This window comes from Oncorhynchus keta, unplaced genomic scaffold (genome assembly GCF_023373465.1).
Source record: "Oncorhynchus keta strain PuntledgeMale-10-30-2019 unplaced genomic scaffold, Oket_V2 Un_contig_2848_pilon_pilon, whole genome shotgun sequence".
NCBI lineage: Eukaryota > Metazoa > Chordata > Actinopteri > Salmoniformes > Salmonidae > Oncorhynchus > Oncorhynchus keta.
Window position 1 is genome coordinate 67,677 of NW_026286058.1, and position 26,910 is coordinate 94,586.

Below are 26,910 nucleotides of genomic sequence, written 5' to 3' on the forward strand. Positions count from 1 at the left end.
CAGAGGCAGTAGGGATGACTAGGGATGTTCTCTGTTTAGCGAGTCCTCCAGATCAGAGGAGGTAGGGATGACCAGGGATGTTCTCTGTTTAGCGAGTCCTCCAGATCAGAGGCAGTAGGGATGACCAGGGATGTTCTCTGTTTAGTGAGTCCTCCAGATCAGAGGCAGTAGGGATGACCAGGGATGTTCTCTGTTTAGCGAGTCCTCCAGATCAGAGGCAGTAGGGATGACCAGGGATGTTCTCTGTTTAGCGAGTCCTCCAGATCAGAGACAGTCGGGGATGACCAGGGATGTTCTCTGTTTAGTTAGTCCTCCAGATCAGAGGCAGTAGGGATGACCAGGGATGTTCTCTGTTTAGCGAGTCCTCCAGATCAGAGGCAGTAGGGATGACCGGGGATGTTCTCTGTTTAGTGAGTCCTCCAGATCAGAGGCAGTAGGGATGACCAGGGATGTTCTCTCGATAAGTGTGTGAATTGGACCATTTTCCTGTCAAAATGTAACGAGTACTTTTGTGTGTCAAGAAAAATGTATGGAGTAAAAAGTACATCATTTTCTTTAGGTAATGTAGTGAACTAAAAGTACAAGTTGGTAAAAACATAAATAGTAAAGTAAATAACAGATACCCCCAAAAAACAACTGAAGTATTACTTTCAAGTATTTTTACTTAAGTACTTTACACCACTGATATTCAGGTCCCTAAAAGTAAGACCTCTCTGTTTCCAGAACATACTATAAGAGAGACCCAGACACGGGAGGCAGATGGTTTGAGTCTTGATATCTATTAAACAATCCAAAAGGGGGAGGCAAGAGAATGGTCGTGGACAGGTCAAAGGTCAAAACCAGTTCAGAGACCAGGAGGTACAGAGTGACAGGCAGGCAGGCAGGTATGGAGTCCAGAAAACAGGTCAGGGTCAAAATTAGGAGGACTAACAAAAGAGAATAGAAGCAGGAGTACGGGAAAACACTGGTTGACTTGAAAAACATACAAGACGAACTGGCACAGAGAGACAGGAAACACAGGGATAAATACACTGGTACAGAGAGACAGGAAACACAGGGATAAATACACTGGTACAGAGAGACAGGAAACACAGGGATAAATACACTGGTACAGAGAGACAGGAAACACCTCCCCTCTAAGCATTACAGGGATATGGCTCTGAATATATACAGCAACACCTCCCCTATAAACATTACAGGGATATGGCTCTGAATATATACAGTAACACCTCCCCTATAAACATTACAGGGATATGGCTCTGAATATATACAACACCTCCCCATAAACATTACAGGGATATAGCTCTGAATATATACAGCAACACCTCCCTATAAACATTACAGGGATATGGCTCTGAATATATACAACACCTCCCCCATAAACATTACAGGGATATAGCTCTGAATATATACAGCAACACCTCCCCTATAAACATTACAGGGATATGGCTCTGAATATATACAGTAACACCTCCCCTATAAACATTACAGGGATATGGCTCTGAATATATACAACACCTCCCCTATAAACATTACAGGGACATGGCTCTGAATATATACAACACCTCCTCTATAAACATTACAGGGATATGGCTCTGAATATATACAACAACACCTCCCCTATAAACATTACAGGGATATAGCTCTGAATATATACAGCAACACCTCCCCTATAAACATTACAGGGATATGGCTCTGAATATATACAGTAACACCTCCCCTATAAACATTACAGGGATATGGCTCTGAATATATACAACAACACCTCCCCTATAAACATTACAGGGATATGGCTCTGAATATATACAACACCTCCCCTATAAACATTACAGGGATATGGCTCTGAATATATACAACACCTCCCCTATAAACATTACAGGGATATGGCTCTGAATATATACAGCAACACCTCCCCTATAAACATTACAGGGATATGGCTCTGAATATATACAGCAACACCTCCCTATAAACATTACAGGGATATGGCTCTGAATATATACAGCAACACCTCCCCTATAAACATTACAGGGATATGGCTCTGAATATATACAGCAACACCTCCCCTATAAACATTACAGGGATATGGCTCTGAATATATACAGCAACACCTCCCCTATAAACATTACAGGGATATGGCTCTGAATATATACAGCAACACCTCCCCTATAAACATTACAGGGATATGGCTCTGAATATATACAACACCTCCCCCATAAGCATTCCTGTCTCTTCTATAGATGTTATATCCTTGTATTTATACTGCTGTATCATCAAATGAATTATCCAAGTGAGTCTCAGAAATGGCTAATATATTAATGTTATCTGATGTTAGCAAGTTATTGATTTCATGAACCTTATTTCTAAGGCTACATGTATTAATATGGTCTGTTTCCGGTCCTTTCCTGGGTAGCTGATCAGAGACAGACATGATATGGACAAGAACAAAGAAAGCAAGAGAAACAGAATATTAATTCAGCAGTCCATTCATCAGTTGGTGTATGTGTGTGCTGTAGGGTTGAAGCAACGAACCCACAGGCTGGGCTCTCTCATCCCTTCCAGGCTTCCGGGGAGGGAGGGTGGACAATGAGCCTGTCATAGCGGATGTAAGCAATGTCCCCACGCGCTCTGCTCTGGCAGCTTTCATGGCTGGGATCAGTTATTTCCTCTAGTTAGAAACTTCCTTAAAACTACACACAACATGACAAATGTATCCACGAGTCTGACTCTGGGGATGTAGACAAAAAAAAAAAAGCTTAATTTCTAAAAATAAAATAAAATCCCGATTCCCGAAGTAACCCTTTATTAATAAGGTTCGGTGTTTTTCGGTATGAACTTCCCAAGCATCCCAGATAGCACTGACCATAGGGGAAAGTACGGCAGCCTAATGGTGTCTTGAACACAGAAAGGAACAACAAGGAAGACAATTACCGCGTTTCAACCGCAGAATTTCAACACATTCAACCTTTTTCTTTTAAAATTAAATCATTGAAGCAAGCAAGCCAGTACCGCCTTGTGATAGTAGGTAAGAAACAGCAGCAAAATGTGCCTGTCAGTAAACTCGACCTTCTCTAAACAAAGCAGAAACGGATGTTAGTCGAGCTAAGCTAAAATAGCTGCGAATCGGGAAGAGGAAAAGTGAATTATTTACCTAACAGTAACGTTAGCTACTGACCACGCCTTTGTTATGGAAAGGAAATGGTTGAATTCAATGCTGATTTGAGTATTTTGTGTGTCCCCAACATCTAGCTTTGGGGCTAATATAATCTAGTTTGTTATACCATGCATTATGCTAGTTACTAGCGAGACAGGAGGAGGGACGACTGGTGAATTTCTCGACCAGACGCTTTTTTGGCGTATTGCCTCCGATCGCAATGTACATTCCACCTTGTGACAAAACAAATAAATAAACGCAGTACCATCTAACCCTGCACTTATACACTATTCCCCCCCAAAACCCCTTCCCAGTGGCTCCCTGGGCGAACCCCGCCTTCGGTTCTGCACTACCTGTCATTTCTATTCAGATATTTTGGAACAACACAAATAAATAATCTTAACATTTAACACTATATAATATATATATATATACAAAAATAAGACTCGTAAATATCAAAAAGAAGTAGCAAAGACAAATAGAAACCAATTTGTGTTGATTTGGCACTCGAGCATTACCCATCCCCCAACACTGTCAACCAAGAGTCGAGACTAAACCCATTCACCTTGGTGCTGTGTAGACTCGTTTTATATTATTCTTAACGATTTCACACAAACCAGGAAAAAAAATTCAACAATATGTCTGTGAAACTATATATTCACAGTATTATGACTGAAGTGAAGTGTGGTTTATTTGGTAGCATTTCATAGTGTGACTGATTTTACTAATTGCATTAGTACTGTACAAAGTTAGAGGTGTGCTATTTGATAGATTCCCCCGTTCCCCCTACCCTGGGCTTCCAGTGGGGAGACCTGAGGTCAACCTACCCCCTCCCCATCTCGTACTTCTGAGTGAGAGACCTTCCCAGGCAGTAGCCTCCCTAGCTCAAAAACTAGAATCAGGGCGCCCACTCCGACAAGGTTAATTGACCCACAGTCCCAAACGGTGACAAGATATCATTGATGTGACAAGGCAAATGAACAATAGAAAACCGATCGCGCAAAATATCACCATTCCGATTTTATTGTTGTTGTTGGGCGGTTGTTCTGTTTCGCCCCCCTGACAAGATGCCACGCTGGGTGGCTGCGCCCCTGACAAGATGCCACGCTGGGTGGCTGTCCCCCTGACAAGATGCCACGCTGGGTGGCTGCCCCCCTGACAAGATGCCACGCTGGGTGGCTGCCCCCCTGACAAGATGCCACGCTGGGTGGCTGCGCCCCTGACAAGATGCCACGCTGGGTGGCTGCCCCCCTGACAAGATGCCACGCTGGGTGGCTGCCCCCCTGACAAGATGCCACGCTGGGTGGCTGCCCCCCTGACAAGATGCCACGCTGGGTGGCTGCCCCCTGACAAGATGCCACGCTGGGTGGCTGCGCCCTGACAAGATGCCACGCTGGGTGGCTGCCCCCTGACAAGATGCCACGCTGGGTGGCTGCCCCCTGACAAGATGCCACGCTGGGTGGCTGCGCCCTGACAAGATGCCACGCTGGGTGGCTGCCCCCTGACAAGATGCCACGCTGGGTGGCTGCGCCCCTGACAAGATGCCACGCTGGGTGGCTGCCCCCTGACAAGATGCCACGCTGGGTGGCTGCGCCCCTGACAAGATGCCACGCTGGGTGGCTGTCCCTCTGACAAGATGCCACGCTGGGTGGCTGCCCTCTGACAAGATGCCACGCTGGGTGGCTGCCCCTGACAAGATGCCACGCTGGGTGGCTGTCCTCTGACAAGATGCCACGCTGGGTGGCTGCCCCTCTGACAAGATGCCACGCTGGGTGGCTGTCCTCTGACAAGATGCCACGCTGGGTGGCTGTCCTCTGACAAGATGCCACGCTGGGTGGCTGCCCCTCTGACAAGATGCCACGCTGGGTGGCTGCCCCTCTGACAAGATGCCACGCTGGGTGGCTGCCCCCCTGACAAGATGCCACGCTGGGTGGCTGCCCCCCTGACAAGATGCCACGCTGGGTGGCTGCCCCCCTGACAAGATGCCACGCTGGGTGGCTGCCCCTCTGACAAGATGCCACGCTGGGTGGCTGCCCTCTGACAAGATGCCACGCTGGGTGGCTGCCCCCTGACAAGATGCCACGCTGGGTGGCTGCCCCCTGACAAGATGCCACGCTGGGTGGCTGCGCCCTGACAAGATGCCACGCTGGGTGGCTGCCCCCCTGACAAGATGCCACGCTGGGTGGCTGCCCCCCTGACAAGATGCCACGCTGGGTGGCTGCCCCCCTGACAAGATGCCACGCTGGGTGGCTGCCCCCCTGACAAGATGCCACGCTGGGTGGCTGCCCCCCTGACAAGATGCCACGCTGGGTGGCTGCCCCCCTGACAAGATGCCACGCTGGGTGGCTGCCCCCCTGACAAGATGCCACGCTGGGTGGCTGCCCCCCTGACAAGATGCCACGCTGGGTGGCTGCCCCCTGACAAGATGCCACGCTGGGTGGCTGCCCCCTGACAAGATGCCACGCTGGGTGGCTGCCCATGTCGCTGGGTGGCTGCCCCCTGACAAGATGCCACGCTGGGTGGCTGCGCCCCTGACAAGATGCCACGCTGGGTGGCTGCGCCTGACAAGATGCCACGCTGGGTGGCTGCGCCCCTGATAAGATGCCACGCTGGGTGGCTGCCCCCTGATAAGATGCCACGCTGGGTGGCTGCCCCTCTGACAAGATGCCACGCTGGGTGGCTGCGCCCCTGACAAGATGCCACGCTGGGTGGCTGCCCCTCTGACAAGATGCCACGCTGGGTGGCTGCCCCTCTGACAAGATGCCACGCTGGGTGGCTGCCCTCTGACAAGATGCCACGCTGGGTGGCTGCCCCCTGATAAGATGCCACGCTGGGTGGCTGCCCTCTGACAAGATGCCACGCTGGGTGGCTGCGCCCCTGACAAGATGCCACGCTGGGTGGCTGCCCCTCTGACAAGATGCCACGCTGGGTGGCTGCCCCTCTGACAAGATGCCACGCTGGGTGGCTGCCCCTCTGACAAGATGCCACGCTGGGTGGCTGCCCTGACAAGATGCCACGCTGGGTGGCTGCGCCCCTGACAACATGCCATGCTGGGTGGTTGCCCATGTCGCCTATGCCTAAATCCACCACTTTCCAATCCCACTACTCGGACCTATATTATTATTACCTAAATGATCCTACACCAGGCCGTGGGCCTGGGAGGATGGAACCCCTTCTCTCATAACCTACTGTAGATCTTCTGGACAGAAATCTTCCAATATTTCTCTGTTGCTGCAACTACCACATATCTTGTGTGATTTCCACCTTTCTAAAACTCATCCTCTCTGGCTGTCTCATCAGGGCTACTCAACGGCGGGGCCTCCCAGTCAACTCACTCATACATGGGCTGTCCTCTACTCTCTTCACTGCCTCAGCATAGGACATTTTCTGCCCCAGCTGCATGGGGGACCCCACAGTTGACACAGTGCTTTCTCAATCCCAACTGTACACCCCTTTTGATTATACCTGTCGCCACAAATAGACCCAGTTTATCCTGGAATGGCTCTATCTCAAATTACACCTGTCGCCACAAATAGACCCAGTGTATCCTGGAATGGCTCTATCTCAAATTACACCTGTCGCCACAAATAGACCCAGTTTATCCTGGAATGGCTCTATCTCAAATTACACCTGTCGCCACAAATAGACCCAGTTTATCCTGGAATGGCTCTATCTCAAATTACACCTGTTGCCACAAATAGACCCAGTTTATCCTGGAATGGCTCTATCTCAAATCACACCTGTCGCCACAAATAGACCCAGTTTATCCTGGAATGGCTCTATCTCAAATCACACCTGTCGCCACAAATAGACCCAGTTTATCCTGGAATGGCTCTATCTCAAATCACACCTGTCGCCACAAATAGACCCAGTTTATCCTGGAATGGCTCTACCTCAGCGCTCTCACTACTGCCGTCTGACACCATTTCCAGATTCTCAAGAGAGCATGAAGACCTGTAAGTCATTACTTGGTTTTGTAGTGAGGAGAACGATGTACTGTATCGCCTTCCCACGTATCATGCATGGCATATCAAAATGAAGATGTCAGATGGTACAGATGCTCTAGTCTCTACTCCAAAATTAAACACATTCAGTTGGCCTACAATTATTAGTGATTTGGTATTGGATTTTGAATAGCCTCGTAATAGTTAGAACATTTGAAACGTTCCCTAATAGGCCTACAGCATTACCTCTAGCTACAGAATGTGTCACCACCGTGCGGTTCCACCTCCTCACCTCTCTTCTTCATTCCTTTCTTTTTTTTTTTTTTCGCGGGCTGTCAACAGTTGAAATGAAATATATATTTTTTTTTTTTTTTGCGAACATGTTACTATTGATGTTCCTGAACAGATTTAACTTGACTTCCCAAATTAAGCCAAATGGTTAGCTGCAGGAAACAGGGTTGGCGCAGAGCCCATGGTATACAGAGTTCGTGCAGAATATCAGCTGTTACGCTGCAGCAAGAGGCCGCATGCTTCTCAAACAGTGGTTGAGGTGTGAACTAACCGGAGGAGCTTCCTCACAGGGGTGAACTAACCGGAGGAGCTTCCTCACAGGGGTGAACTAACCAGAGGAGCTTACCCACAGGAACTTACCCACAGGGGTGAACTAACTGGAGGAGCTTACCCACAGGGGTGAACTAACCGGAGGAGCTTACCCACAGGAGTGAACTAACCAGAGGAGCTTACCCACCGGAGTGAACTAACTGGAGGAGCTTACCCACAGGAGTGAACTAACTGGAGGAGCTTACCCACAGGAGTGAACTAACCGGAGGAACTTACCCACAGGAGTGAACTAACCTGAGGAGCTTCTCACAGGAGTGAACTAACTGGAGGAGCTTACCCACAGGAGTGAACTAACTGGAGGAACTGAACTAACCAGAGGAGCTTCTCCACAGGAGTGAACTAACCAGAGGAGCTTCCTCACAGGAGTGAACTAACCAGAGGAGCTTACCACAGGAGTGAACTAACCAGAGGAGCTTACCCACAGGAGTGAACTAACCAGAGGAGCTTCTCACAGTGAACTAACCAGGGAGTGAACTAACTGGAGGAGCTTACCCACAGGAGTGAACTAACTGGAGGAGCTTCTCCACAGGAGTGAACTAACCAGAGGAGCTTCTCACAGGAGTGAACTAACCAGAGGAGCTTCCCCACAGGAGTGAACTAACTGGAGGAGCTTACCCACAGGAGTGAACTAACTGGAGGAGCTTACCCACAGGAGTGAACTAACTGGAGGAGCTTACCCACAGGAGTGAACTAACTGGAGGAGCTTACCCACAGGAGTGAACTAACCGGAGGAGCTTACCCACAGGAGTGAACTAACCTGAGGAGCTTTACCCACAGGAGTGAACTAACCGGAGGAGCTTACCCACAGGAGTGAACTAACCTGAGGAGCTTACCCACAGGAGTGAACTAACCGGAGGAGCTTCCTCACAGGGGTGAACTAACCGGAGGAGCTTACCCACAGGAGTGAACTAACTGGAGGAACTTACCCACAGGAGTGAACTAACTGGAGGAGCTTACCCACAGGAGTGAACTAACTGGAGGAGCTTACCCACAGGAGTGAACTAACCTGAGGAGCTTACCCACAGGAGTGAACTAACCAGAGGAGCTTACCCACAGGAGCTTACCCACAGGAGTGAACTAACCGGAGGAGCTTACCCACAGGAGTGAACTAACCGGAGGAACTTACCCACAGGAGTGAACTAACCGGAGGAACTTACCCACAGGAGTGAACTAACCGGAGGAGCTTACCCACAGGAGCTTACCCACAGGAGTGAACTAACCGGAGAAACTTACCCACAGGAGTGAACTAACTGGAGGAGCTTCCCCACAGGAGTGAACTAACCAGAGGAGCTTACCCACAGGAGTGAACTAACCGGAGGAACTTACCCACAGGAGTGAACTAACCGGAGGAGCTTACCCACAGGAGTGAACTAACCGGAGGAACTTACCCACAGGAGTGAACTAACCAGAGGAGCTTACCCACAGGAGTGAACTAACCAGAGGAGCTTACCCACAGGAGTGAACTAACTGGAGGAGCTTACCCACAGGAGTGAACTAACAGGAGCAGCTTACCCACAGGAGTGAACTAACCGGAGGAGCTTACCCACAGGAGTGAACTAACCGGAGGAGCTTACCCACAGGAGTGAACTAACCGGAGGAACTTACCCACAGGAGTGAACTAACCAGAGGAGCTTACCCACAGGAGTGAACTAACCGGAGGAGCTTACTCCACAGGAGTGAACTAACTGGAGGAGCTTACCCACAGGAGTGAACTAACAGGAGCAGCTTACCCACAGGAGTGAACTAACCGGAGGAGCTTACCCACAGGAACTTACCCACAGGAGTGAACTAACCGGAGGAGCTTACCCACAGGAGTGAACTAACCGGAGGAGCTTACCCACAGGACTGAACTAACTGGAGGAACTTACCCACAGGAGTGAACTAACTGGAGGAGCTTACCCACAGGAGTGAACTAACAGGAGCAGCTTACCCACAGGAGTGAACTAACCGGAGGAGCTTACCCACAGGAGTGAACTAACCGGAGGAGCTTACCCACAGGAGTGAACTAACCGGAGGAGCTTACCCACAGGAGTGAACTAACCGGAGGAACTTACCCACAGGAGTGAACTAACCGGAGGAGCTTACCCACAGGAGTGAACTAACCGGAGGAGCTTACCCACAGGAGTGAACTAACTGGAGGAGCTTTCCACAGGAGTGAACTAACAGGAGCAGCTTACCCACAGGAGTGAACTAACCGGAGGAGCTTACCCACAGGAACTTACCCACAGGAGTGAACTAACCGGAGGAGCTTACCCACAGGAGTGAACTAACCGGAGGAGCTTACCCACAGGAACTTACCCACAGGAGTGAACTAACCAGAGGAGCTTACCCACAGGAGTGAACTAACTGGAGGAACTTACCCACAGGAGTGAACTAACCGGAGGAGCTTACCCACAGGAACTTACCCACAGGAGTGAACTAACCGGAGGAGCTTACCCACAGGAGTGAACTAACTGGAGGAACTTACCCACAGGAGTGAACTAACCGGAGGAGCTTACCCACAGGAACTTACCCACAGGAGTGAACTAACCGGAGGAGCTTACCCACAGGAGTGAACTAACTGGAGGAGCTTACCCACAGGAGTGAACTAACCGGAGGAGCTTACCCACAGGAGTGAACTAACCAGAGGAGCTTACCCACAGGAGTGAACTAACCAGAGTAGCTTACCCACAGGAGTGAACTAACCGGAGGAGCTTACCCACAGGAACTTACCCACAGGAGTGAACTAACTGGAGGAGCTTACCCACAGGAGTGAACTAACCGGAGGAGCTTACCCACAGGAGTGAACTAACTGGAGGAGCTTACCCACAGGAGTGAACTAACCGGAGGAGCTTACCCACAGGAGTGAACTAACCAGAGGAGCTTACCCACAGGAGTGAACTAACCAGAGTAGCTTACCCACAGGAGTGAACTAACCGGGAGGAACTTACCCACAGGAGTGAACTAACCAGAGTAGCTTACCCACAGGAGTGAACTAACCGGAGGAGCTTTACCCACAGGAGTGAACTAACCGGAGGAACTTACCCACAGGAGTGAACTAACCAGAGGAGCTTACCCACAAGAGTGAACTAACCGGAGGAGCTTACCCACAGGAGTGAACTAACCGGGAGGAGCTTACCCACAGGAGTGAACTAACCAGAGTAGCTTACCCACAGGAGTGAACTAACCGGAGGAGCTTTACGCACAGGAGTGAACTAACCGGAGGAACTTACCCACAGGAGTGAACTAACCAGAGGAGCTTTACCCACAGGAGTGAACTAACCGGAGGAACTTACCCACAGGAGTGAACTAACCAGAGGAGCTTACCCACAGGAGTGAACTAACCGGAGGAGCTTACCCACAGGAGTGAACTAACCGGAGGAGCTTACCCACAGGAGTGAACTAACCAGAGTAGCTTACCCACAGGAGTGAACTAACCAGAGTAGCTTACCCACAGGAGTGAACTAACCGGAGTAGCTTACCCACAGGAGTGAACTAACCGGAGGAGCTTTACCCACAGGAGTGAACTAACCAGAGGAGCTTACCCACAGGAGTGAACTAACCGGAGGAGCTTACCCACAGGAGTGAACTAACCAGAGTAGCTTACCCACAGGAGTGAACTAACCGGAGGAGCTTACCCACAGGAGTGAACTAACCGGAGGAGCTTTACCCACAGGAGTGAACTAACCAGAGGAGCTTACCCACAGGAGTGAACTAACCGGAGGAGCTTACCCACAGGAGTGAACTAACCGGATGAGCTTTACCCACAGGAGTGAACTAACCGGAGGAGCTTACCCACAGGAGTGAATTAACCGGAGGAGCTTCCTCACAGGAACTTACCCACTGAAACATACCCACAGTAGTGAACTAACCAGAGGAGCTTACCCACAGGAGTGAACTAACCGGATGAGCTTTACCCACAGGAGTGAACTAACCGGAGGAGCTTACCCACAGGAGTGAACTAACCAGAGGAGCTTCCTCACAGGAACTTACCCACTGAAACATACCCACAGGAGTGAACTAACCAGAGGAGCTTCCCCACAGGAGTGAACTAACCAGAGGAGCTTCCCCACAGGAGTGAACTAACCAGAGGAGCTTTACCCACAGGAGTGAACTAACCAGAGGAGCTTACCCACAGGAGTGAACTAACCAGAGGAGCTTTACCCACAGGAGTGAACTAACCAGAGGAGCTTACCCACAGGAGTGAACTAACCAGAGGAGCTTACCCACAGGAGTGAACTAACCGGAGGAGCTTTACCCACAGGAGTGAACTAACCGGAGGAGCTTACCCACAGGAGTGAACTAACCAGAGGAGCTTCCTCACAGGAACTTACCCACTGGAACATACCCACAGGAGTGAACTAACCAGAGGAGCTTACCCACAGTAGTGAACTAACCATAGGAGCTTACCCACAGGAGTGAACTAACCAGAGGAGCTTACCCACAGGAGTGAACTAACCGGAGGAGCTTACCCACAGGAGTGAACTAACCGGAGGAGCTTACCCACAGGAGTGAACTAACCAGAGGAGCTTACCCACAGGAACTTACCCACAGGAGTGAACTAACCGGAGGAGCTTACCCACAGGAGTGAACTAACCGGAGGAGCTTACCCACAGGAGTGAACTAACCAGAGGAGCTTACCCACAGGAGTGAACTAACTGGAGGAACTTACCCACAGGAACTTACCCACAGGAGTGAACTAACCACAGGAGCTTACCCACAGGAGTGAACTAACCGGAGGAACTTACCCACAGGAGTGAACTAACCGGAGGAACTTACCCACAGGAGTGAACTAACTGGAGGAGCTTACCCACAGGAGTGAACTAACTGGAGGAACTTACCCACAGGAGTGAACTAACTGGAGGAACTTACCCACAGGAGTGAACTAACCGGAGGAACTTACCCACAGGAGTGAACTAACTGGAGGAACTTACCCACAGGAGTGAACTAACTGGAGGAACTTACCCACAGGAGTGAACTAACCGGAGGAACTTACCCACAGGAGTGAACTAACCGGAGGAACTTACCCACAGGAGTGAACTAACCGAGGAACTTACCCACAGGAACTTACCCACAGGAGTGAACTAACCAGAGGAACTTACCCACAGGAGTGAACTAACCGGAGGAACTTACCCACAGGAGTGAACTAACTGGAGGAGCTTACCCACAGGAGTGAACTAACCGGAGGAACTTACCCACAGGAGTGAACTAACTGGAGGAGCTTACCCACAGGAGTGAACTAACTGGAGGAGCTTACCCACAGGAGTGAACTAACCAGAGGAGCTTACCCACAGGAACTTACCCACAGGAGTGAACTAACCGGAGGAGCTTACCCACAGGAGTGAACTAACCGGAGGAGCTTACCCACAGGAGTGAACTAACCGGAGGAACTTACCCACAGGAACTTACCCACAGGAGTGAACTAACCGGAGGAGCTTACCCACAGGAGTGAACTAACCGGAGGAGCTTACCCACAGGAGTGAACTAACCAGAGGAGCTTACCCACAGGAGTGAACTAACCAGAGGAGCTTACCCACAGGAGTGAACTAACCGGAGGAACTTACCCACAGGAACTTACCCACAGGAGTGAACTAACCGGAGGAGCTTACCCACAGGAGTGAACTAACCGGATGAGCTTTACACACAGGAGTGAACTAACCGGAGGAGCTTACCCACAGGAGTGAACTAACCAGAGGAGCTTCCTCACAGGAACTTACCCACTGAAACATACCCACAGGAGTGAACTAACCAGAGGAGCTTACCCACAGGAGTGAACTAACCGGATGAGCTTTACCCACAGGAGTGAACTAACCGGAGGAGCTTACCCACAGGAGTGAACTAACCAGAGGAGCTTCCTCACAGGAACTTACCCACTGAAACATACCCACAGGAGTGAACTAACCAGAGGAGCTTCCCACAGGAGTGAACTAACCAGAGGAGCTTCCCACAGGAGTGAACTAACCAGAGGAGCTTTACTCCACAGGAGTGAACTAACCAGAGGAGCTTACCCACAGGAGTGAACTAACCAGAGGAGCTTACCCACAGGAGTGAACTAACCGGAGGAGCTTTACCCACAGGAGTGAACTAACCGGAGGAGCTTACCCACAGGAGTGAACTAACCAGAGGAGCTTCCTCACAGGAACTTACCCACTGGAACATACCCACAGGAGTGAACTAACCAGAGGAGCTTACCCACAGGAGTGAACTAACCATAGGAGCTTACCCACAGGAGTGAACTAACCAGAGGAGCTTACCCACAGGAGTGAACTAACCGGAGGAGCTTACCCACAGGAGTGAACTAACCGGAGGAGCTTACCCACAGGAGTGAACTAACCAGAGGAGCTTACCCACAGGAACTTACCCACAGGAGTGAACTAACCGGAGGAGCTTACCCACAGGAGTGAACTAACCGGAGGAGCTTACCCACAGGAGTGAACTAACCAGAGGAGCTTACCCACAGGAGTGAACTAACTGGAGGAACTTACCCACAGGAACTTACCCACAGGAGTGAACTAACCACAGGAGCTTACCCACAGGAGTGAACTAACCGGAGGAACTTACCCACAGGAGTGAACTAACTGGAGGAACTTACCCACAGGAGTGAACTAACTGGAGGAGCTTACCCACAGGAGTGAACTAACTGGAGGAACTTACCCACAGGAGTGAACTAACTGAGGAACTTACCCACAGGAGTGAACTAACCGGAGGAACTTACCCACAGGAGTGAACTAACTGGAGGAGCTTACCCACAGGAGTGAACTAACTGGAGGAACTTACCCCACAGGAGTGAACTAACTGGAGGAACTTACCCACAGGAGTGAACTAACCGGAGGAACTTACCCACAGGAGTGAACTAACCGGAGGAACTTACCCACAGGAACTTACCCACAGGAGTGAACTAACTGGAGGAGCTTACCCACAGGAGTGAACTAACCGGAGGAACTTACCCACAGGAGTGAACTAACTGGAGGAGCTTACCCACAGGAGTGAACTAACTGGAGGAGCTTACCCACAGGAGTGAACTAACCAGAGGAGCTTACCCACAGGAACTTACCCACAGGAGTGAACTAACCGGAGGAGCTTACCCACAGGAGTGAACTAACCGGAGGAGCTTACCCACAGGAGTGAACTAACCGGAGGAACTTACCCACAGGAACTTACCCACAGGAGTGAACTAACCGGAGGAGCTTACCCACAGGAGTGAACTAACCGGAGGAGCTTACCCACAGGAGTGAACTAACCAGAGGAGCTTACCCACAGGAGTGAACTAACCAGAGGAGCTTACCCACAGGAGTGAACTAACCGGAGGAACTTACCCACAGGAACTTACCCACAGGAGTGAACTAACCGGAGGAGCTTACCCACAGGAGTGAACTAACCAGAGGAGCTTACCCACAGGAGTGAACTAACCGGAGGAACTTACCCACAGGAGTGAACTAACCGGAGGAGCTTACCCACAGGAGTGAAAAACAAAATTCCAATGGATACGGATTACATTTATTTATTTTTTATAATGGAGCATTTAATGGACCATTTCTAAATTGAAACTAACTTGATATATTAGTAAAGACAAGATTACATTCGGTATAGTCTGATGGGGTGAAAATCACTTGATGAGAGAACAGCGTGTGCTGCCTGAGGCAAGGAACAAGCTGTTTTTCAACTTCTCAAGTCACAAATAGCCCATAGTCACATCATGAAGCCCATATGTTTGGATTTCTAAATCGAGCATGTAGGACCTGTTTCAAATAATCACTTTGATGCTCAACATAGACATTTCGTTCTGTTTGTGACGCATTGATGCCCTGCAAGTCCCGCCTCTCCCATCTCCTCATTGGTTTTTAGGAGCATATACCCACGTGGGTGATTGAAAGATGAACTGAGGTCCATACTCCAGTCCAGTTGGTGGTGGTAAAGCACCTTAAAGTTGGTTGCCAACCGCCATATAAAGACCACAGAAGAAGAAGCCTGGAAACAAATTCAGTTTGCCCATTTCTCTGTGGATTAATTGACGGAGTAGAGGACCTTGGTTATTTCAGGTAAAATAACAACCCAAAGTTTATATCCCAGGAAAAATTTGCCAGCAAGCTAGCTAGCTGAATTGCGTTGACTCTTTCATGCGTTTCCACCTGTCCCCAAATTAATATAGTTGGTTCAGAGTTTGTTTTGATATTTCAACCTGCGTGTCCTGATCGCGTGTCCTGATCGCGTGTCCTGATCGCGTGTCCTGATCGCGTGTCCTGATCGCGCCTAGTGTGGATGGACAGAATCAACATGCTCGTGCCTGATCTAGTCAGCATGTTCGTTGTTACTTTTCAACCCCGTTTGGAGCCGATGTCTTAAATAGTCGAACATGTTATTACTACAACCTCGTGAAATGGACAAAAACGTTTTAATTTGAGTCAAAAACAACTTTTTATATCGAATGGAGTGCCTTTTTTATTATGACATCTTAACGTGTTTCCTCTCTGGTCGGTACCGTGTTTCCTCTCTGGGTCGGTGCCGTGTTTCCTCTCTGGTCGGTACCGTGTTTCCTCTCTGGGTCGGTACCGTGTTTCCTCTCTGGGTCGGTACCGTGTTTCCTCTCTGGGTCGGTACCGTGTTTCCTCTCTGGGTCGGTGTCGTGTTTCCTCTCTGGGTCGGTGTCGTGTTTCCTCTCTGGGTCGGTACCGTGTTTCCTCTCTGGGTCGGTACCGTGTTTCCTCTCTGGGTCGGTACCGTGTTTCCTCTCCGGTCGGTACCGTGTTTCCTCTCTGGGTCGGTACCGTGTTTCCTCTCTGGTCGGTGCCGTGTTTCCTCTCTGGGTCGGTGTCGTGTTTCCTCTCTGGGTCGGTTCCGTGTTTCCTCTCCGGTCGGTACCGTGTTTCCTCTCTGGGTCGGTACCGTGTTTCCTCTCTGGGTCGGTACCGTGTTTCCTCTCCGGTCGGTACCGTGTTTCCTCTCCGGTCGGTTCCGTGTTTCCTCTCCGGTCGGTACCGTGTTTCCTCTCCGGTCGGTTCCGTGTTTCCTCTCCGGTCGGTGCCGTGTTTCCTCTCTGGGTCGGTACCGTGTTTCCTCTCTGGGTCGGTACCGTGTTTCCTCTCCGGTCGGTTCCGTGTTTCCTCTCCGGTCGGTACCGTGTTTCCTCTCTGGGTCGGTACCGTGTTTCCTCTCTGGGTTGGTACCGTGTTTCCTCTCCGGTCGGTTCCGTGTATCCTCTCCGGTCGGTGCCGTGTTTCCTCTCCGGAAGCTATCCGTTATGCTTGGGAGAACCCTACCCTAAACCTTAAAGGGATACTTCAGGATTTTGGCAATTAAGCCCTTTATCTACAAGCCCTTTATCGACAGTGTCCCACCGTCAGCTCTGGGATTCGATCCAGCAACCTTTCGGTTTCTGGCCCAACGCTCTAACCACTAAGCTACCATTATATGATTCTGTTATTATATGATTCTGTTATTATATGGTTCTGTTATTATATGATTCTGTTATTATATGGTTCTGTTATTATATGGTTCTGTTATTATATGGTTCTGTTATTATATGATTCTGTTATTATATGGTTCTGTTATTATATGATTCTGTTATTATATGGTTCTGTTATTATATGGTTCTGTTATTATATGGTTCTGTTATTATATGGTTCTGTTATTATATGGTTCTGTTATTATATGCTGTGGTTCTGTTATTATATGCTGTGGTTCTGTTATTATATGGTTCTGTTATTATATGGTTCTGTTATTATATGGTTCTGTTATTATATGGTTCTGTTATTATATGCTGTGGTTCTGTTATTATATGGTTCTGTTATTATATGGTTCTGTTATTATATGGTTCTGTTATTATATGCTGTGGTTCTGTTATTATATGGTTCTGTTATTATATGCTGTGGTTCTGTTATTATATGGTTCTGTTATTATATGGTTCTGTTATTATATGGTTCTGTTATTATATGGTGTGGTTCTGTTATTATATGGTTCTGTTATTATATGCTGTGGTTCTGTTATTATATGGTTCTGTTATTATATGGTTCTGTTATTATATGGTTCTGTTATTATATGGTTCTGTTATTATATGCTGTGGTCCTTCTGTAGCTCAGTTGGTAGAACATGGTGCTTGTAACGCCAGGGTAGTGGGTTCGATTCCGGGACCACCCATACGTAGAATGTATGCACACATGACTGTAAGTCGCTTTGGATAAAAGCGTCTGCTAAATGGCATATATTATATGGTTCTGTTATTATATGGTTCTGTTATTATATGGTTCTGTTATTATATGCTGTGGTTCTGTTATTATATGCTGTGGTTCTGTTATTATATGGTTCTGTTATTATATGGTTCTGTTATTATGTGGTTCTGTTATTATGTGGTTCTGTTATTATATGCTGTGGTTCTGTTATTATATGGTTCTGTTATTATATGGTTCTGTTATTATGTGGTTCTGTTATTATATGGTTCTGTTATTATGTGGTTATGTTATTATGTGGTTCTGTTATTATGTGGTTCTGTTATTATATGCTGTGGTTCTGTTATTATATGGTTCTGTTATTATATGGTTCTGTTATTATGTGGTTATGTTATTATGTGGTTCTGTTATTATGTGGTTCTGTTATTATATGCTGTGGTTCTGTTATTATATGGTTCTGTTATTATATGGTTCTGTTATTATGTGGTTCTGTTATTATATGCTGTGGTTCTGTTATTATATGGTTCTGTTATTATATGGTTCTGTTATTATATGGTTCTGTTATTATGTGGTTCTGTTATTATATGGTTCTGTTATTATATGGTTCTGTTATTATATGCTGTGGTTCTGTTATTATATGGTTCTGTTATTATATGGTTCTGTTATTATATGCTGTGGTTCTGTTATTATATGGTTCTGTTATTATATGGTTCTGTTATTATATGGTTCTGTTTATTATATGGTTCTGTTATTATATGGTTCTGTTATTATATGCTGTGGTTCTGTTATTATATGGTTCTGTTATTATATGGTTCTGTTATTATATGGTTCTGTTATTATATGGTTCTGTTATTATATGGTTCTGTTATTATGTGGTTCTGTTATTATGTGGTTCTGTTATTATATGGTTCTGTTATTATATGCTGTGGTTCTGTTATTATATGGTTCTGTTATTATATGGTTCTGTTATTATGTGGTTCTGTTATTATATGGTTCTGTTATTATATGCTGTGGTTCTGTTATTATATGGTTCTGTTATTATGTGGTTCTGTTAATATATGCTGTGGTTTTGTTATTATATGGTTCTGTTATTATATGGTTCTGTTATTATATGGTTCTGTTATTATATGGTTCTGTTATTATGTGGTTCTGTTATTATGTGGTTCTGTTATTATGTGGTTCTGTTATTATGTGGTTCTGTTATTATATGGTTCTGTTATTATATGGTTCTGTTATTATATGGTTCTGTTATTATATGGTTCTGTTATTATATGGTTCTGTTATTATATGGTTCTGTTATTATATGGTTCTGTTATTATATGTTTCTGTTATTATGTTTCTGTTATTATGTGGTTCTGTTATTATGTGGTTCTGTTATTATATGGTTCTGTTATTATATGCTGTGGTTCTGTTATTATATGGTTCTGTTATTATATGGTTCTGTTATTATATGCTGTGGTTCTGTTATTATATGGTTCTGTTATTATATGGTTCTGTTATTATATGGTTCTGTTATTATATGCTGTGGTTCTGTTATTATATGGTTCTGTTATTATATCGTTCTGTTATTATATCGTTCTGTTATTATATGCTGTGGTTCTGTTATTATATGGTTCTGTTATTATATCGTTCTGTTATTATATCGTTCTGTTATTATATGCTGTGGTTCTGTTATTATATCGTTCTGTTATTATATCGTTCTGTTATTATATCGTTCTGTTATTATATGCTGTGGTTCTGTTATTATATGGTTCTGTTATTATGTGGTTCTGTTATTATATGGTTCTGTTATTATATGCTGTGGTTCTGTTATTATATGGTTCTGTTATTATATGGTTCTGTTATTATAAATGTCGTGTATTAACCAGGATTCTGTTCTACCAGGCCAAACTGAACAACTGGGCTTGTATGTGAGTCTGTTCTGTCAACCATGGCCAACAACGTGGAGGATATCGAGAACAGCACGGTGAGTTACTTCTACATCACAGCAGAAGTATGAGAAGGAGAGCATGCTGGTCTGGGTTTAGTCACTTGCGGATTGTAACCTACTGTAGTAAAGGCACATTCACGGCGGTGACATTTGCAGTAACAAAGTAAATCATTAGTCACGTGTCATGGAATATATTTCACATGCTCTTTCGTTGCCGTCATTCGTTCTGCTCCTGAAGATTTGAAGGGTGTCGGCTGGCCATTACAGGAGGTCAAAGTCCTTCTCGGCTGTTTCTCTGCTGACCCTTAACCCACACGAAGCCGCTCAACTGCCAACATGTATATAACACCGATGAAAGACGGTTTATATCACTGCACTGTTGGAGCTAGAAACACCAAGCGTTTCGCTACACCCGCAATAACATCTGCTAAACATGGGCATGTGACCAATAACATCTGCTAAACATGGGCATGTGATCAATAACATCTGCTAAACATGGGCATGTGACCAATAACATCTGCTAAACATGGGCATGTGACCGATGACATCTGCTAAACATGGGCATGTGACCAATAACATCTGCTAAACATGGGCATGTGACCAATAACATCTGCTAAACATGGGCATGTGACCAATGACATCTGCTAAACATGGGCATGTGACCAATGACATCTGCTAAACATGGGCATGTGACCAATAACATCTGCTAAACATGGGCATGTGACCAATAACATCTGCTAAACATGGGCATGTGACCAATGACATCTGCTAAACATGGGCATGTGACCAATGACATCTGCTTAACATGGGCATGTGACCAATGACATCTGCTTAACATGGGCATGTGACCAATGACATCTGCTAAACATGGGCATGTGACCAATGACATCTGCTAAACATGGGCATGTGACCAATGACATCTGCTAAACATGGGCATGTGACCAATGACATCTGCTAAACATGGGCATGTGACCAATGACATCTGCTAAACATGGGCATGTGACCAATGACATCTGCTAAACATGGGCATGTGACCAATGACATCTGCTAAACATGGGCATGTGACCAATGACATCTGCTAAACATGGGCATGTGACCAATGACATCTGCTAAACATGGGCAGGTGACCAATGACATGCCTGCCTTCTCAGCCTCAGTTCTTAATAAAAACGTTCAGTGAAGGATAGCGGCTGTGACCGGTTCGATGGAGCCAATTCTTCCTGGTGATTTATTGAAGTCCCCACAGCCTTGGCACCTCAACACTCTCCCTAGATCACTCTCCCTAGATGGGCCTGTCTGTCCCCACAGCCTTGGCACCTCAACACTCTCCCTAGATCACTCTCCCTAGATGGGCCTGTCTGTCCCCACAGCCTTGGCACCTCAACACTCTCCTAGATCACTCTCCCTAGATGGGCCTGTCTGTCCCCACAGCCTTGGCACCTCAACACTCTCCCTAGATCACTCTCCCTAGATGGGCCTGTCTGTCCCCACAGCCTTGGCACCTCAACACTCTCCCTAGATCACTCTCCCTAGATGGGCCTGTCTGTCCCCACAGCCTTGGCACCTCAACACTCTCCCTAGATGGGCCTGTCTGTCCCCACAGCCTTGGCACCTCAACACTCTCCCTAGATGGGCCTGTCTGTCCCCACAGCCTTGGCACCTCAACACTCTCCCTAGATCACTCTCCCTAGATGGGCCTGTCTGTCCCCACAGCCTTGGCACCTCAACTCTCTCCCTAGATCACTCTCCCTAGATGGGCCTGTCTGTCCCCACAGCCTTGGCACCTCAACACTCTCCCTAGATGGGCCTGTCTGTCCCCACAGCCTTGGCACCTCAACACTCTCCCTAGATCACTCTCCCTAGATGGGCCTGTCTGTCCCCACAGCCTTGGCACCTCAACACTCTCCTCCACTCTCTTTAGTTCTATTTAGTTCTGTGGTGGTCTCTTTAGTTCTATTTAGTTCTGTGGTGGTCTATTTAGTTCTATTTAGTTCTGTGGTGGTCTATTTAGTTCTATTTAGTTCTGTGGTGGTCTTTAGTTCCGTGGTGGTCTTTAGTTCCGTGGTGGTCTTTAGTTCTGTGGTGGTCTATTTAGTTCTATTTAGTTATTTGGTGGTCTTTAGTTCTGTGGTGGTCTTTAGTTCTGTGGTGGTCTTTAGTTCTGTGGTGGTCTATTTAGTTCTATTTAGTTATTTGGTGGTCTTTAGTTCTGTGGTGGTCTTTAGTTCCGTGGTGGTCTTTAGTTCCGTGGTGGTCTTTAGTTCTGTGGTGGTCTATTTAGTTCTATTTAGTTATTTGGTGGTCTTTAGTTCTGCGGTAGTCTCTTTAGTTCTATTTAGTTATTTGGTGGTCTTTAGTTCTGTGGTGGTCTTTAGTTCTGTGGTGGTCTTTAGTTCCGTGGTGGTCTTTAGTTCTGTGGTGGTCTCTTTAGTTCTATTTAGTTATTTGGTGGTCTTTAGTTCTGTGGTGGTCTTTAGTTCTGTGGTGGTCTTTAGTTCTGTGGTGGTCTTTAGTTCTGTGGTGGTCTTTAGTTCCGTGGTGGTCTTTAGTTCCGTGGTGGTCTTTAGTTCTGTGGTGGTCTCTTTAGTTCTATTTAGTTATTTGGTGGTCTTTAGTTCTGTGGTAGTCTCTTTAGTTCTATTTAGTTATTTGGTGGTCTTTAGTTCTGTGCTGGTCTATTTAGTTCTGTGGTGGTCTAACCCTGACCCCTAACCCTAACCCCTAACCCTGACCCTAACCCTGACCCTAACCCCTAACCCCTAACCCTGACCCCAACCCCTAACCCCTAACCCCTAACCCCTACCCCTGACCCCTAACCCCTACCCCCTGACCCCTAACCCTAACCCCTAACCCTAACCCCTGACCCCTAACCCTGAACCCTAACCCCTAACTCTAACCCTGACCCTAACCCTGACCCTAACCCCTAACCCTGACCCCAACCCCTAACCCCTAACCCCTAACCCTGACCCTGACCCCAACCCCTAACCCTGACCCCTAACCCCTGACCCTAACCCCCTACCCCTGACCCCTAACCCCTAACCCTGAACCCTGACCCTAACTCTAACCCTAACCCCTAACTCTAACCCCTAACTCTAACCCTAACCCCTAACCCTGACCCTAACTCTAACCCTAACCCTAACCCTAACCCCTAACCCCTAACTCTAACCCTAACCCCTAACCCTGACCCTAACTCTAACCCTAACCCCTAACCCCTAACTCTAACCCTAACCCCTAACCCTGACCCTAACTCTAACCCTAACCCCTAACCCTGACCCTAACTCTAACCCTAACCCCTAACCCTGACCCTAACTCTAACCCTAACCCTTATTGCTATAGACCAACCTTGTTCTTATTTTTTCTTACTTGTTTTTCCTGTTGTTTTTTGAATCTCTTAATTGCGTTTATTTTTGTCATTTTAAAGCTTTTACATTCCACTCTGGTGGTAGTGGTAGTCTAGCTGTTCGGTTGGGCCAGTGACCCGAAAGGTTGCTGGTTCAAATCCCCTGACCGAGTAGATGAAAAATCAGTCTGTGCCCTTGAGCAAGGCACTTAACCCTACTTGGTCCTGTATGTGGCTCTGGATCAGAGAGTCTGTTAAATGACTCACTACTGTAGTGGATCAGAGAGTCTGCTAAATGACTCACTACTGTAGTGGATCAGAGAGTCTGCTAAATGACTCACTACTGTAGTGGATCAGAGAGTCTGTTAAATGACTCACTACTGTAGTGGATCAGAGAGTCTGCTAAATGACTCACTACTGTAGTGGCTCTGGATCAGAGAGTCTGCTAAATGACTCACTACTGTAGTGGATCAGAGAGTCTGCTAAATGACTCACTACTGTAGTGGCTCTGGATCAGAGAGTCTGCTAAATGACTCACTACTGTAGTGGCTCTGGATCAGAGAGTCTGTTAAATGACTCACTACTGTAGTGGATCAGAGAGTCTGTTAAATGACTCACTACTGTAGTGGCTCTGGATCAGAGAGTCTGTTAAATGACTCACTACTGTAGTGGATCAGAGAGTCTGTTAAATGACTCACTACTGTAGTGGATCAGAGAGTCTGCTAAATGACTCACTACTGTAGTGGATCAGAGAGTCTGTTAAATGACTCACTACTGTAGTGTCTCTGGATAAGAGAGTCTGCTAAATGACTCACTACTGTAGTGGCTCTGGATCAGAGAGTCTGTTAAATGACTCACTACTGTAGTGGCTCTGGATCAGAGAGTCTGTTAAATGACTCACTACTGTAGTGGCTCTGGATCAGAGAGTCTGCTAAATGACTCACTACTGTAGTGGCTCTGGATCAGAGAGTCTGCTAAATGACTCACTACTGTAGTGGCTCTGGATCAGAGAGTCTGTTAAATGACTCACTACTGTAGTGTCTCTGGATCAGAGAGTCTGTTAAATGACTCACTACTGTAGTGACTCTGGATCAGAGAGTCTGCTAAATGACTCACTACTGTAGTGGATCAGAGAGTCTGTTAAATGACTCACTACTGTAGTGGATCAGAGAGTCTGTTAAATGACTCACTACTGTAGTGGCTCTGGATCAGAGAGTCTGTTAAATGACTCACTACTGTAGTGGCTCTGGATCAGAGAGTCTGCTAAATGACTCACTACTGTAGTGGCTCTGGATCAGAGAGTCTGTTAAATGACTCACTACTGTAGTGGCTCTGGATCGAGAGAGTCTGTTAAATGATTCACTACTGTAGTGGCTCTGGATAAGAGAGTCTGCTAAATGATTCACTACTGTAGTGACTCTGGATCAGAGTCTGCTAAATGACTCACTACTGTAGTGGATCAGAGAGTCTGTTAAATGACTCACTACTGTAGTGGATCAGAGAGTCTGTTAAATGACTCACTACTGTAGTGGCTCTGGATCAGAGAGTCTGTTAAATGACTCACTACTGTAGTGGCTCTGGATCAGAGAGTCTGTTAAATGACTCACTACTGTAGTGGCTCTGGATCAGAGAGTCTGTTAAATGACTCACTACTGTAGTGGCTCTGGATCAGAGAGTCTGTTAAATGACTCACTACTGTAGTGGCTCTGGATCAGAGAGTCTGCTAAATGACTCACTACTGTAGTGGATCAGAGAGTCTGTTAAATGACTCACTACTGTAGTGGCTCTGGATCAGAGAGTCTGTTAAATGACTCACTACTGTAGTGGCTCTGGATCAGAGAGTCTGCTAAATGACTCACTACTGTAGTGGATCAGAGAGTCTGTTAAATGACTCACTACTGTAGTGGCTCTGGATCAGAGAGTCTGCTAAATGACTCACTACTGTAAGTCTCTCTGGATCAGAGAGTCTGCTAAATGACTCACTACTGTAGTGGCTCTGGATAAGAGAGTCTGTTAAATGACTCACTACTGTAGTGGATCAGAGAGTCTGGTAAATGACTCACTACTGTAGTGGCTCTGGATCAGAGAGTCTGTTAAATGACTCACTACTGTAGTGACTCTGGATAAGAGAGTCTGGTAAATGACTCACTACTGTAGTGGCTCTGGATCAGAGAGTCTGTTAAATGACTCACTACTGTAGTGACTCTGGATAAGAGAGTCTGCTAAATGACTCACTACTGTAGTGGCTCTGGATAAGAGAGTCTGTTAAATGACTCTCTACTGTAGTGGCTCTGGATAAGAGAGTCTGCTAAATGACTCACTACTGTAGTGGATCAGAGAGTCTACTAAATGACTCACTACTATAGTGGCTCTGGATCAGAGAGTCTGTTAAATGACTCACTACTGTAGTGGATCAGAGAGTCTGTTAAATGACTCACTACTGTAGTGGCTCAGAGAGTCTACTAAATGACTCACTACTGTAGTGGATCAGAGAGTCTGTTAAATGATTCACTACTGTAGTGGCTCTGGATCAGAGAGTCTGTTAAATGACTATAATGTAAATGTTTCCTTGTTCTGCAAACTGACCCTAGAGGTGTGTATTTATGTCCCCTTCTGTTCCTCCTCCAGGTGACTGAGGCTCCGGTACCAACCCAGATCCAGCACCCTGAGCCTGGGGTGACTGGGGTGCGGTCCAGGGGTGGAGGGGGTGGGGCGGAACAGAACGGACAGGCTCCCCCCACAACGCACCCCGCAGGTGGTAGAGAGTGAGGAAGACGAAGATGAGGAGCTGACGCTGAAGTACGGGGCCAAACACGTCATCATGCTGTTCGTCCCTGTCACGCTCTGCATGGTGGTCGTCGTGGCAACCATCAAGTCCGTCAGCTTCTACACCCAGAACGATGGACAGAGGCTGTAAGTACCGACGACGTTTTGGTTGTCCCCGGGGTTAGGGTTGTTGGAACCCTGAGACGAGGCTTCATGTTGTCCCCAGGGTTAGGGTTGGTGGAATCCTGAGACGAGTCTCCATGTTGGCCCCGAGGTTAGGGTTGTTGGAACCCTGAGACGAGGCTTCATGTTGTCTCTGGGGTTAGGGTTGTTGGAACCCTGAGACGAGGCTTCATGTTGTCTCTGGGGTTAGGGTTGTTGGAACCCTGAGACGAGGCTTCATGTTGTCTCTGGGGTTAGGGTTGTTGGAACCCTGAGACGAGGCTCCATGTTGTCCCCGGGGTTAGGGTTGTTGGAACCCTGAGACGAGGCTTCATGTTGTCTCTGGGGTTAGGGTTGTTGGAACCCTGAGACGAGGCTTCATGTTGTCTCTGGGGTTAGGGTTGTTGGAACCCTGAGACGAGGCTCCATGTTGTCCCCGGGGTTAGGGTTGTTGGAACCCTGAGACGAGGCTTCATGTTGTCTCTGGGGTTAGGGTTGTTGGAACCCTGAGACGAGGCTTCATGTTGTCTCTGGGGTTAGGGTTGTTGGAACCCTGAGACGAGGCTTCATGTTGTCTCTGGGGTTAGGGTTGTTGGAACCCTGAGACGAGGCTTCATGTTGTCTCTGGGGTTAGGGTTGTTGGAACCCTGAGACGAGGCTTCATGTTGTCCCCGGGGTTAGGGTTGTTGGAACCCTGAGACGAGGCTTCATGTTGTCCCCAGGGTTAGGGTTGTTGGAACCCTGAGACGAGGCTTCATGTTGTCCCTGGGGTTAGGGTTGTTGGAACCCTGAGACGAGGCTTCATGTTGTCTCTGGGGTTAGGGGTTGTTGGAACCCTGAGACGAGGCTTCATG

At 47.4% G+C, this 26,910-nt stretch overlaps 1 protein-coding gene across 2 annotated transcripts in view; it reads left to right on the forward strand.

Moving 5' to 3' along the window:
- The first annotated feature begins 2,848 nt into the window (after nucleotides 1-2,848).
- Nucleotides 2,849-26,910, forward strand: part of LOC127923128 (presenilin-1-like) — a 33,549-nt gene continuing 9,487 nt past the window's right edge. Inside the window, exons 1-3 of one of the 2 annotated variants that reach the window (XM_052507056.1) lie at nucleotides 2,849-3,022; nucleotides 19,743-19,824; nucleotides 25,757-26,041. In XM_052507056.1, coding sequence (XP_052363016.1) covers nucleotides 25,950-26,041 — 92 coding nt within the window. In that variant the 5' untranslated portion in view covers nucleotides 2,849-3,022; nucleotides 19,743-19,824; nucleotides 25,757-25,949. The remainder of the gene's footprint in view (nucleotides 3,023-19,742; nucleotides 19,825-25,756; nucleotides 26,042-26,910) is intronic. The other variant, XM_052507057.1, reaches the window with a different exon arrangement.